The following is a 14,464-nucleotide window of genomic DNA, read 5'->3' on the forward strand; positions in this document are numbered from 1 at the left end:
TTTCATGGTTCTCTTGTATACAAGATTTTCTAGGATATTCTAAAACCCATGTGCTACTTCTGTTTCTTGACATGGCATTATTATAGTTTGGTTGAAAGAGCAGACCAGTATATAGAGTGGCATCTGACGTCCTCAGTAATCAAAAGATGGAACATATCTCTGTTATAATGAGAATTTCTATTTACTGACTAGGACTTCTCCAATATAAATATTAAAATATCACATAGTTTACAGAGTACTGTTGTAGCTCACAGTAGACATAAACCGTAGTTCGCTAAAACACTGTGTATCATATATAAGCACTAGCCAAGATACATTGTAGATCTATTTGTGAACTATTTGCAGGCTTTGTTCATACATCTGTACAAATACAATACAATACAAATACAACAAATACAATACACCTGTACAGTAACAATATTGTTACAATGATTGTATTGTAACTATAATGTCTACCTTAATTTTGTAAAGTGCTGCACAAACTGTTGGCACTATATAAATCCTGAATAATAATAATAATAATGATGCCACATTTGCAAAGTTCATTCAGAAGCCAATGTCACCACTCCTGATACATACAGCAGGACCCTACTGTTAAACTGAAAGCAGAGCCCTTCAAATTACATGGACTGGTATAGCAGGTCCCCAGCTGAGCCATCTTTTTGCAGAGCCCAGGGACTCCTCTTCCAGTCCAGCTTTTAATATCAGGGAAGGTTTCTCTTTTGTTATCTCTTGATCTTTGATGCTATGAGTTGATGGCCAACCAAACTCTAGCCCAGGGGTCCCCAAACTTTATAAAAAAAGTGCCAGTTTACTGTCCTTCAGACCTTAGCGGGGCCAGACTGTGCCCAGTGGGAGTGAACAATGTTCCATCTTTTGTTACATATCCTTGGTGTCAGGAATAGTGTCTCCTCATTGGTGTCAGTAAAAGGAAAAGTGCCTGATTAATGCTGTCAATAGGAATGATAGTGCCCTATGGTTGATGTCATGTCGGAATGTATTATTTATTTATTTATTTCAGGTACTTATATAGCACCATCAATTTTACGCAGCGCTTTACATATATATTGTACATTCACATCGGTCCCTAACCCTCAAGGGGTGTACAATCTAAGGTCCTTAACTCACATTCATACATATAATACTAGGGCCAATTTAGACAGGAGCCAATTAACCTACCAGCATGTATTTGGAGTGTGGGAGGAAACCGGAGTACCCGGAGGAATCCCACGCAGGCACAGAGAGAACATGCAAATGAATTATGAAGAATTATGCCCCCTCTTTGATGTCAGTGGGAGAAAAAATGCCTCAAGGGCCAGATATAGCAAGCAAAGGGCCACATCCAGCCCCCGGGCCGCAGTTTGGAGACCACCGGCTCTAGGCCTTTATTTGAAAGCAAGAAATTCATCAACCCATATGAAGAGGACTTTCATGTCATTATTTGGTGCAGATGCAGAACTAATAATAAATTGTATTGACAGTGCCTGCTGACTTAAAGCCCAACTTCGGGCAGAAACAAAAATTATCCCATGCAGTGGCACTGTGCTCGCACTGCAAGGGTTAATAGATCATTTTATCCAGGGAAGAGGAGAAACAGTTTTACTTACCTGACCTTCCTCTCCCCTGGCAGATGTTGCTTTCCCACAATCAGGAGGTGGACTGTCCCTCGGCAACCTCACTCCCAGAGCAGTGCTATGGACCGTACTTGGGTCATAAAGATGTCTCTAGACTGCTAGAGAGCAAAGGAGTACAGAAAGTGCGGGGATCGGTCTAGCTGCAGGGAGATGCGGATGATCAGGTAAATACAGTTAGGTCCATATATATTTGGACACAGACACAATTGTAGATTTTTTCAGGTACTTACCAAAACATATTTAAGCTATAGTTTTATAATGGATATAGGCTGAAAGTGCACACTCTCAGGTTTAATTTGACGGTATGTACATCCAAATTGGAGGAAAGGTTTAGGAATTACAGCTCTTAAGAGTAGCCTTCCCCCCTTTTTCAAGGGACCAAAAGTAACTGGACAATTGAATATAATCATAAATAAAATGTTCATTTTTAATATTTTGTTGAGAATCCTTTACTGGCAATGACTACCTGATATCTGGAACCCATGGGCAATACCAAAGACTGGGTTTCATCCTTTCTGATGCTTTGCCAGCCTCTAACTGCAGCTGTCTTCAGTTGTTATTTGTTTGTGGGTCTTTCTGCCTTTAGTTTTGCCTTCAACAAGTGAAATGCATGCTTAATTGGGTTGAGATCAGGTGATTGACTCGGCCATTGCAGAATATTCCACTTTTTTTCCTTCAAAAGCTCCTGGGTTGCTTTCGCAGTGTCCATCTGTACTGTGAAGCGCTGTCCAATCAACTTTGCTGCATTTTGGCTGAATCTGGGCTGACAGTATATCTCTAAACACTGCAGAATTCATCCGGCTACTTCTGTCTTTTAACCACTTGCCTACCAGGCACTTATACCCCCTTCCTTACCAGGCCAATTTTCAGCTTTCAGCGCTGCCGCACTTTGATTGACAATTGCGCGGTCATGCAACATTGTACCCATATGAAATTTTGATCATTTTTTTCTCACAAATAGAGCTTTCTTTTGGTGGTATTTAATCGCCACTGGGCGCTTTACTTTTTGCGCTATAAATTAAAAAAAGTGCAAAAAATTTGAAAAAAAAAAAAAAGTTTATTTGTTTCTTTTATAAAATTTTTCAAACAGGTATTTTTTCTCCTTCACTGATTTGCGTTGATGAGGCAGCACTGATGGGCACTGATGGGTGGCACTGATGGGCACTGATAGGCAGCACTAAAGGGCACTGATAGGCAGTACTAATGAGGTGGCACGGATAGGCGGCACTGATAGACAGCACTAATTAGGGGTCACGGATAGGCCGCACTGATATGCAGCACTGATAGGCGGCACTGATAGGTGACACTGATGATGGGTACTGATAGACGGCACTGACTGGCATCACTTCTGGGCACTGACTGGCGGCACTGACTGGCACAACCCCTGGGCACTGACTGGTGGCACTGACTGGCAGCACTGCTGGGCTGCACTGGTGGGTGGCACTGGTGGGCAGCACTGGTGGGTGGGCACAGGTGGGTGGCACTGGTGGGCACAGGTGGGTGGCACTGGTGGGCACAGGTGGGTGGGCACAGGTGGGTGGCACTGGTGGGCACAGGTGGGTGGGCACAGGTGGGTGGCACTGCTGGGCACATGTAGGTGGCACTTCTGGGCACAGGTAGGTGGCACTGCAGAGTGGCACAGGTGGGGGCACTGCTGGGAACGGGTGGGCGGGGCTAGTGGGCGCACTGCTGGGCGGAACTTGCGGGTGTCACTGCTGGGCACCGATCATCAGGGCACTGATCATCAGTGCCCTGATGATCGGTGCCGATCCCCGCTCTGACAACTGCCGGTTCTCGGCAGTACTTTCCTCACGATCTGACAGCGTGAGGAAAGTGCAGCCGAGAACCGGCACTTGCATTTCCCTGTGATCAGCGTGTCATTGGACACCGCTGATCACGTGGTAAAAGGCCGGTGGGATCGGCCTTTCACCACATCACGTGATCAGCTGTGTCCGTAGGACACAGCGATCACGGAGATCGCCGGGTGCGCGCCCCCTGGGGCGCGCAGGAGAGTGCGTTCTGGGAGGACGTCATATGACGTCCACTCAGAACTGGCCGGCCGCGGTGAAGCCGTCATTCGGCTATGCGCGGTCGGCAAGAGGTTAAGATATCATCAATAAACACCAATGACCCAGTGCCACTGGGAGCCATGCATGCCCATGCCATAACACTGCCTCCATGTTTAACAGATAATGTTGTGTGCTTTGGATCATGAACAATTCCAAGCCTTCTCCACACGTTTTTTCTTCCCATCATTCTGGTACAGATTAATCTTAGTTTCATCCGTCCAAAGAATGCTTTTCCAGAACTGGTAAGGCGTTTTTAGATGTTATTTTGGAAAAGTCTAATTTGGCTTTTCTATTTTTCAGGCTTATGAATGGTTTGCACCTTGTGGTGAACCCTCTGTATTTGCTCTCGTGAAGTCTCCTCTTGATTGTAGACTTTGGCAATGATACGCCCACCTCCTGGAGATTGTCCTTCACTTGTCTGGATGTTGTGAATTGTTTTTTCTTTACCACAAAGAGGATCCCGCAATCATCCACCACTGTTGTCTTCTGTGGACGTCCATGTCTTTTTATGTTGCTGAACTCGCCAGTGTGTTCGTCTTTCCTCAGAATGTACCAAACTGTTGATTTGGCCACTCCTAATGTTGCTGCTATCTCTCTGATGGATTTGTTTCATTTTTGAAGCCCTACAATGGCCTGTTTCACTTGCATGCACAGCTCCTTTGAACGTATGATGTAGGTTCACAGCAATAGATACCAAATGCAAATACCAAAATTAGAATCAACTCCAGACCTTTTACCTGCTTAATTGATGAAGAAATAATGACGGAGTAGCCCACACCTGGCCATGAAACAGCTTTTGATTCAATTGTCCAATTACTTTTGGTCCCTTGAAGAAGGGGGATACTCTTAAGAGCTGTAATTCCTAAACCATTCCTCCAATTTGGATGTACATACCCTCTAATGAAACCTGAGAGTGTGCACTTTCAGCCCATATCCATTATATAACTATAGCTTTAATATGTTTTGGTAAATACCTAAAAAAACTAAAATTGTGCCTGTGTCCTAATATATATGGACCTAACTGTATATTTCCTTTTAAAGTTCCCCTTGACATAAATTAGCAGTTAGCCCTTGCAGCCCAACTGCAAGGGATATTTTTTTTGCCTAGAGTTTGATTGTAAAGGAAAATTCCACTTTCACTAAAGTAACACACAGAATTGTTACAAAAGACATTTTGCGATGTTGTGTTATGAATAATTATCTTTCTACCTGCAGTCTCTACTATTTTTTTTAAATTGCCAAATATTGTATATCTTTCTTGCAATGTGGCAAGCTGAGGTAATTCTTCTGTACTATTGCACAGACCCCCACCCCCTTTCTCCCCCAGAAATCTTACTCTATGCTTGTGTGACTGATTCACTGTTTACCTACACGAAGCATTATATTACTTGCCATGGCCTACAACAGTAGTTTCATTTTTAGTCAGGTACTTTCTAAAGCTGGCTATACACTAGTAAATTGTCATTTTGAAATTTTTCATTTAGGGAACATTTGTTTGAATTTCTAATTATTAAAGGAGACAAATCAATGATTTTTTCTGACCACAGTAATGAGAAAATTTGATGGAGTATGATGAAAAATTTTTCTCTAATGAACAAAGTTCCAGAAGTGAATGTGCTTTTCGTTTGGGAAAGTCCATTCATTCCAAAATCTAATGTTAAAATCAAACTAAATTTTGAAGTACCGGTACTTTTGAACAACAGCAATGTGCACAAGAGCCTCGGCTCCCCATGGGCTCTCCCTCCTCATTGGTTGAGACAGCAGTGGGAGCCAATGAGGAGAGAAAGGGGACATGGCCGAGCCGCTGCTTTGTGTGTGAATGGACATGCAGAGCAGTGGCTCAGGAATGAGCCTGCTTGGTTTTCCCCATAGCAAGCTGCTTGCTCTGGGGGCACTTGGCAGGAGGGAGGTGCCAGAAGTGCTGGCGGGGGACCCGAGAAGAGGAGATTCTTGGCTGCTCTGTGCAAAACCACTGCAGAGAATCGGTAAGTATGACATGCTTATTTTTTTGGCTTTTTTTTTTAAATTATCTTTATTATCACTTTAATGCCTCAAACATTAACACGCGATACAACGTGCATTACATGTCTTAAGAAATGTAAATAGGCCTTTTGGGAAGATTTTCTTTCACTTTCTGTCTCAAGGACACAATAAGAAGTAAGGAGGAATCATATTTAGATAATTGTTATTAGAACACGTACCCTCACTGGAAGAATTCCCCTCACCTCCTGTTCCGGTGACAACTGTAACATATTTTGTAAATTTATTATTTATACAAATGACACATACGCATGGAATGTGATGGTAATATATATATAGTTTGCCCAAGCAACTCAGTGCTCTAGGGCAGTGGTGGGCAACCTTTTTTTTCAACTGAGCCAAATCTCACCAAAACCACGATTGAAATTTATTTTGAGAGCCACATTTTTAAAACTGAAAATACATCTCCCATATAGTAATTCATCCCCCATAGTAATTCATCCCCCATATAGTAATTCATCCCCCATAGAGTAATTCATCCCCCATATAGTAATTCATCCCCCATATAGTAATTCATCCCCCATAGTAATTCATCCCCCATATAGCAATTCATCCCCCATAGCAATTCATCCCCCATATAGTAATTCATCCTCCATATAGTAATTCATCCCCCATATAGTAATTCATCCCCCATATTAATTCACCCCCCATAGTAATTCATCCCCCATATAGTAATTCATCCCCCATAGTAATTCATCCCCCCATATAGTAATTCATCCCCCATAGTAATTCATCCCCCATAGTAATTCATCCCCCATATAGTAATTCATCCCCCATATAGTAATTCATCCCCCATAGTAATTCATCCCCCATAGTAATTCATCCCCCATATAGTAATTCATCCCCCATAGTAATTCATCCCCCATAGTAATTCATCCCCCATATAGTAATTCATCCCCCATAGTAATTCATCCCCATATAGTAATTCATCCCCCATAGTAATTCATCCCCCCTATAGTAATTCATCTCCCATATAGTAATTCATCCCCCATATAGTAATTCATCCCCCATATAGTAATTCATCCCCCATATAGTAAGTCCCCCATATAGTAAGTCCCCCCCCATATAGTAAGTCCCCCCCCATATAGTAAGTCCCCCATATAGTAATTCATCCCCCATATAGTAAGTCCCCCATATAGTAAGTCCCCCATATAGTAAGTCCGCCCCCATATAGTAAGTCCCCCATATAGTAATTCATCCCCCATATAGTAAGTCCCCCATATAGTAAGTCCCCCATATAGTAAGTCCCCCCCCATATAGTAAGTCCCCCCCCATATAGTAAGTCCCCCATATAGTAATTCATCCCCCATATAGTAAGTCCCCCCCCATATAGTAAGTCCCCCCATATAGTAAGTCCCCCATATAGTAATTCATCCCCCATATAGTAAGTCCCCCCTGTGTCAATTCACTTACCTTTGCTCCGCGCGTTCCTCTCGCCGTGCTTCCCGCGCCGTTCTGGTCTTCAGGGCGGACTGTGAGAGGAGAGGAGTTCGTCACGCTGCCCCGCCTACATCCTGGCTGCCCCGCCTACATCCTGACAGCTGCAGAGTCCTGACTTTTGGGGCGGCCGCCCGAGAGGAGGGAGGGGAGCGGGCGGCCGTCCGAGAGGAGGGAGGGGAGGGGGCGGCCGCCCTGCACACGCCCGTCCGAGAGGAGGGAGAGGAGGGAGAGGAGGGAGGGGAGGGGAGGTGAGGGGGCGGCCGCCCTGCACACGCCCGTCCGAGAGGAGGGAGAGGAGGGAGGGGAGCGGGCGCCCGGCACACAGAAGAGCCGCATTTAAGCTGGTAAAGAGCCGCATGTGGCTCGCGAGCCGCGGCTTGCCGACCACTGCTCTAGGGCAATGTTTCTCAACCTTTTTTTCAGTCCCGAGGCACCCTTTAAAATTATGGACAGTCTTGAGACACCCCATTCTAAATTATGAAAAACTATTCTAATAATTTTATATAATGCAGCAACATCCACACATGTAGGACACCCAACATTGATGGAGAGGGGCAGGCGAAGGTCAAACTAGGATGCTGTGCAGGCAGCTGACATCCTCCTTATCAACTGATGATGTCATTGGCTGCCAGGATGCCGGTGGCTAGAAGATCCTAATGGTGCACAATGAAAACCGTGGCTTTGTATAACTAAAAGGCAGGTTTGTTCCACCTGCTGGCTTGTAAACAAGTTTTGGGCAATTTTTGGAAATTTTGCCAAAGCACCCCTGAAGAAACCTCAAGGCACCCTGGTTGAGAAAGGCTGCTCTAGGGAATCAAGGTTTAGTGCATTAAAGCTGTGAAATGAATGGCACATATACATTCTGGGCATGATACATCCAATACTTTTTGAGAACTCTAAGTGCAGAAGACAACCAATTGCAAGTGTAAAGGCTGCATGTGGAAGGGAACTGTAACATTTTTTATTTTGCATCACTTTCTGTCCTGAGACACTGATCACCACAGTTTAGACAAAAAAGGGGTGAATCTCATGGAAAACAGACAGCCAAAGGCCTTGTGCTCACTGGTTTATTGTGATCACTGTTTCTCACGACAAGAGAAAATCAGAGTTAAAAATGCACCTAGGTGGTATTTTTTCAAACACTTCTAGGCACATTTAGGTGCCTTTGGCATTTGGATGTTTATTTATTTAATCGGCTAGAATTTTAATTTATTCTGGCCCTTGAAATGAATAAACACTCAAGCGCTAAATGAGCACTTAGGCACATTTAGAGGCATTTAGCCACTTTTAGTGTCTTTATATCTAAAAGCTCCTCTCCTGAATGCGATGTTTCTGCATTCAGGAAAAGGTGCTTCGATTGCCTCTAAACACTGCTGCTTTTAAACTCCTCTAAAAGCCTAAGTGTGCATGGACATATAGGTTTATTGAGGTGCATTCAGGGGCTTGGGCAAAACACGCCAAAAGCCCCAGAAATGTCAGTTTAGGAGCAGCAGTGTGCATGAGGCCAAAAAGAAAAAGATTGTACAATCCAATCAAAAATCGTGTATCTAGTATATTTTCCTGTGAGTGTAATTTCCACACTACACATTGTTCTTCTCCCCAGATCACTAACCACTAACCAGCACGGATCTTATTGGAAGCCACACTGGTTCTCCACATTCTTAATAAATATTTGGCTTCACCTCCCTTAAGTATATTTTTACAGCTGTATACAATTGACATTTTATATAGAAGTTTATATAATGTACACTTACCACCTGAGGTATTATTTGGGACCTGTAACAGAGTACCATTTCCTTGTCCTGTGATCAGTATGGGTATTTCAGAAACAATCTTACAGACATACAGTCCTTCATCTTCCTCTGTGATGGATTCCAGTCTCATCACTGCTGTGTTATTGGTAATGTTATAGGAACTTCTGTTTTGGCTCATCGGCATAAATGTATTCGTATCATTTGGACTTGTCCACAAGCCACTTGACAAGAGTGTTCCATTGTCGTCCCATGTATATAACTTGTGGTATTTTCTCCATTCCACTCTGATCCGTTGGGCATCTGTAATATTCCAGCTACAGATCACAGAGACAGACTGCCCTTTAGATATGTGTAATTCATTTGGAACCTGGGTGATAATCAACTTTCCAAAGGCAACGCCTGTTAAATAAAGCATAGAGGGAGGAAAATCAGCACACTGGCACATGGTCCATACTCGCCATTGACAATATCTCTAGCAATATGCAAGCCATATACGAGTAATGGCGAGTTCACTCATGTCTCTCCAGAAACTATTATGTCCTGCTATTGAGTCAGGAGAGTACAAATCTTGTCCTGGATATAATTGTGTGGTTAGAATGATATTGTCACTTTAGTTTGTTTTGTGCTGTTGCCACTTCTTATCTGCATTGGAGGCCTCCATATACTCTAGAAACCCTACTTTACAGTGTATGTAGTGTTGCAGTCCAGGCCCATTTATTTTTAGGAACATCTGGACCCTAGGAACTATGAGGAACATTCAAGTCAAACGGCAACTTTTAATTTTACAGGTATAAAAGGGATGCTAGCGTGACAGTACTACACACAGTAGTAAGTTGCAAGTGTGTCCTATTACTGATAGACAACAGACATTTCATAGGCCAGTGACTGTTAATCAAGATGGCAGACAACAGTGTTAGTGCTTGCATGGAACAGCGCGTGGTGATGAAGTTTTTTGTGAACAAAGGTGTAAATCTTGCAGTTATCTACAGACTGCAAGCACAGTACGGTGATGAGATGCTCAGTCATAGTAAACATTTGAATGGTGTAAGCATTTCAAAGATGTCCATATGTCCATCAGTGATGACGGCCATGGTGGTTCTCAGCCCACAGCAGCCATTCCTATGAACAATTAGTGCGTGGAACTCCTGATCCTGGATAATCGATGCATAACCTGTCATGAAATTGAACAAGAGATTAATCTTTCTCTGCTTCACTGATGACAAATGAAACAGGCTGTCCTAAGATGGTTCAAGCGTGCTGACAAATCTTCTATGTCAAAGCTTTCCAGGCATTAGTTAAACGCTGGGATATATGTATAAATGTAGCAGGGGAGTATTTTGAAAAATAAATGCAGTTTCCACTCCTTGAAATGTGCTCTTTTATTATATAAAGAAAAAAGGCTAAAAAATAGATTAGATCTTAAGCATTGTGCCTAAAAATGACTAAAGAGAAACTAAGATCTAAATTGATTGCAGCAAAATAAATGTGGCAGGGTGCTTTGTTCAATCTATGAAAGAGAACAGTCATCAGTTATATTTTCAGTTACACAGTGACACATGCCTTACTGTCCAAAGACACAGAAAGGGGCAAATAAACACAATCTGTACGAGGGTGCATGTCCCTACGCACCTAAAAAGCCCACTAACTAAAACATAACCTTTTTTTGAGGTATGTTATAAAATATGTATATTCAGAACTGTCCTCATTAACAAACACCCATAAGGCAAGCGGAGCACCTACTGTGCACAATGCATGTATTCCCTGTTTACATAAATAACAGCCTCAGTGATAATAGTCATATCTGATAATCTGTTAGCATAGAGATAACTATTAAGTACCATAGTTCATAGGTCACCTTGTGTCCAGAAAGGAAGAAAAGATCTGTTGATGTCAAGATATCCCGTACTACATATCTGTAGCAAGAGAATCAGTAGTTTTGGGGTCAGATAGGAGGGGGTTACCAGAGGATGGATGGAATATCTTGATATCAACAGATCTTTTCTGTCATCCTGGACACAAGGTGACCTGTGAACTATGGTAGTTAATAGTTATCTCTATACTAACAGATAAATGCATTGACTACTATGGATGAGGCTGTTATTTACAGTATGTAAACAGGGATCATATACAATGTGCACAGTAGGTGATCCCCTTTCCCTATGGATCGGGTTGAGGTGAGGACTCTGTGCAGGCCAGTCAAGTTCCTCCACCCCAAACTCACTCATCCATGTCTTTATGGACCTTGCTTTGTGCATTGGTGCGCAGTCATGTTGGAACAGGAAGGGCCCATCCCCAAACTGTTCCCACAAAGTTGGGAGCATGAAATTGTCCAAAATGTCTTAGTATGCTGATGCCTTAAGAGTTCCCTTCACTGGAACTCAGGGGCCAAACTCAACCCCTGAAAAACAACCCTACACCATAATCCCCCTTCCACCAAACTTTACACTTGGCACAATGCAGTCAGGCAAGTACCGTTCTCCTGGCAACTGACAAACCCAGACACGTCCATCAAATTGCCAGACAGAGAAGCGTGATTCCTCACTCCAGAGAACACGTCTCCACTGCTCCAGAGTCCAGTGGCGGCATGCTTTACACCACTGCATCTAGCACTTTGCATTGCACTTGGTGATGTGAGGCTTGGATGCAGCTGCTCGGCCATGGAAACCCATTCCATGAAGTTCTCTACGCACTGTTGTACTAATCTGAAGGCCATATGAAGTTTGGAGGTCTTTAGCTATTGACTCTGCAGACAGTTGGCAACTTCTGTGCACTGTGCGCTCTAGCATGCGCTGACTCCGCTCTGTCATTTTACGTGGCCTACAATTTCGTGGCTGAGTTGCTGTTGTTCCCAGTTGCTTCCACTTTGTTACAATACTACTAACAGTTGACTGTGGAATATTTAGTAGCAAGGAAATTTCAAGAATGGACTTGTTGCACAGGTGACAAAACGAAGATGTAATTGGCGCAAGAGAGGTTGTGGTGGGTATAGAGTACACTCAGAAAATCTTAGTGGTAAGAGGAGGGGGGGGGGAGGGGGAAGAGGACTTGTGGTACAGACAGTACTGGGTTGAAATAGATGGTATATATATATATATATGTGTATACATATATATACAAAGCTGCAATGTAGACCCTGTCGTGAGGCTTGCACTCTCTGGAGTAAACCGGACTCTGTAGTAGAAGAATGGAGGAGAAAGAGAGGTGCACCAGACTAAGTGCAGTACAATTATAACAGTTTATTGCACACAAGATATTAAAAACTCACAAGACGTGGGTAGGTATCAGGCATCAATATATAAAGAGAGGAGGACGTCATATGTGCTGCATATCACGGGCGGATGGCTGCAGTGCCAGGGTATTCAACGGCTGGCGCTCTAGGCGGGTCCCACAGGAGGAAGCGAGGATGGCAGGCGCAGTAACCAGGAGTCGCGGCGCAGAGAAGAACCGTCATCCATGGCGGGTGCTACTGGTCTCTCACATCAGCGTGGGTGATGGGGCCAGCTTGAGGCGCATCCAAGATGGCCACCGAGCGGAAGTGACGCCAAGACGTTGCTGGGAGTCGTCTCTGCGCCGCGACTCCCGGTTACTGCGCCTGCCGTCCTCACTTCCTCCTGTGGGACCCGCCTAGAGCGCCAGCCGTTGAATACCCTGGCACTGCAGCCATCCGCCTGTGATGTGCAGCACAGATGACGTCCTCCTCTCTTTATATATTGATGCCTGATACCTACCCACGTCTTGTGAGTTTTTAATATCTTGTGTGCAATAAACTGTTATAATCGTACTGCACTTAGTCTGGTGCACCTCTCTTTCTCCTCTATTCTTGTTGCACAGGTGGCAACCTATCACGGTACCACACTTGAATTCACTGAGCTCTTGAGAGTGACCCATTCTTTCACAAATGTTTGTAGAAGCAGTCTGCATACCTAGGTGCTTGATTTTATACACCTGTGACCATGGAGATGATTGGAACACCTGAATCCCATGATTTGGAGGGGTTTCCCAATACTTTTGGCAATATAGTGTATATTAGTCTCCTGCACTCTCACTACCTGTTTCTGAACTTCATCCATATATCCTATACCCACCACATCCCCATCTAAACTGGTGCACTCAGAATCTGGTGCAGCTGTCCATGGTGTTCAGTTAAGCTTTGACAATAAAACCTGGCAGCTGATTGGTTTCTATGTAGAGCTGCACCAGATTTTGCACCATGCAGTTTTCGTAAATAACCCCCAAAGAGACCACACCAGTCTACACAGGTGAGCGTTCAGTACAGAGCAAGTTCTGTTGATGGTCCTCTGAGGCTAAAGGTGGTGAGCCATGATTAAAGCGGTTCTTAAGTTTCAATGTTTTTTTACCTTCATGCATTCTATGCATGAAGGTACAAAAAAACCTTATGTGTTTGGCAACCCCCCTAACACTTACCTGAGGCCCCTCTTGATCCAGCGATGTCCACAAGAGCCTAGTTTCTCTGGGGACTCTCACTCCTGATTGGCTGAGCCAATGGCTCCAGCTGCTGTCAATCACAGCCAGTGAGACAATCAGGAGAGGGAGGGGGCAGGGTCGATCCGCGGCTCTCTGTGTAAATGTAAATTGTTTCTCATCAATAAATGGACACTCTTTAGCTGATCTTCAGGTGCCGGATTCCTTTTTTGGATTGTGGAGGTGGTGAGTGGCATTCACTTGCCGAAGATGTGAAAATAAAAGTGAGGTTGAGATACTTTCTTAGGGCTCATGTACACTGCAGCTGATAAACTCATGTTTAGGAGCCCGTTAAGTGGTTTTTTCAGCAGCCCCTGAGCTCACCCTAATGTATTCCTATGTGTTCATGTACACATCTTTGTTTACAGTCGTTCACAGGCATTTGAGTTTACAGTCGTTTTTTAAACGCAGAAAACTTGCGTTCAGCAGTCGATTTTATCAGCTTTTCAAATGCAAAATGCTTGTAAAGGCGGCAAATATCATTTATAAGCGTTTGCTTCTGAAACTTTTTTTTTTAACTCTTTCAGTTCCTGATGCTGTCCAGAGCCTTTTTTCATCATGAAAAATGCATGAAAGCGTTTTCAAGGTACTCAAAAGGACAAAACACTGAACACAGGATGTTCCTACCAAGCTTGTCACACATTGTAATGACCAATTCACACCTCAGACCTCTCCCAACCTTGAAAGATATGTTAATGACCATTCACACCTCAAAATCCCCCTGCCAGGTGGCCTTAATGACTCACTCCACCAGATACCGTTCCCACCCTTGGAAACAAAAGAAATGTTAATGAGCAACTCACACCTAAGCTAATCTCAACACATACTGCTGTCTCTGCTTCTACTCTCTGTATTTCTCTAAAACAGTCTGAAATAGTTAATAATTTACCACTTTTCAGTACATTCTTGGCATTTTGGAGGTTCTTCTGTGCTTATCTTTAAAAAATGCTTCTAAACGCAAACATGCATAAACTCGTTATATAAACGCGGCTAAACAGACGTTTTTTAACCTACGTTTTCATAAGTGTCCTGTGTACATGGGGCC

The 14,464-nt window shown here is 43.6% G+C and overlaps 1 protein-coding gene across 1 annotated transcript in view; it reads right to left on the reverse strand.

The window, feature by feature from the left end:
* LOC149450741 (uncharacterized) overlaps window positions 1-14,464 on the reverse strand; it is a 34,263-nt gene that overhangs the window by 15,082 nt on the left and 4,717 nt on the right. The window contains exon 2 of the mRNA XM_089691597.1: window positions 8,938-9,336. Coding sequence (XP_089547723.1) covers window positions 8,938-9,336 — 399 coding nt within the window. The remainder of the gene's footprint in view (window positions 1-8,937; window positions 9,337-14,464) is intronic.

The sequence above is a fragment of the Staurois parvus genome, unplaced genomic scaffold (assembly GCF_062004578.1).
Source record: "Staurois parvus isolate SC_StPar_1 unplaced genomic scaffold, SC_StPar_1.0 ptg000564l, whole genome shotgun sequence".
Taxonomy (NCBI): Eukaryota; Metazoa; Chordata; class Amphibia; order Anura; family Ranidae; genus Staurois; species Staurois parvus.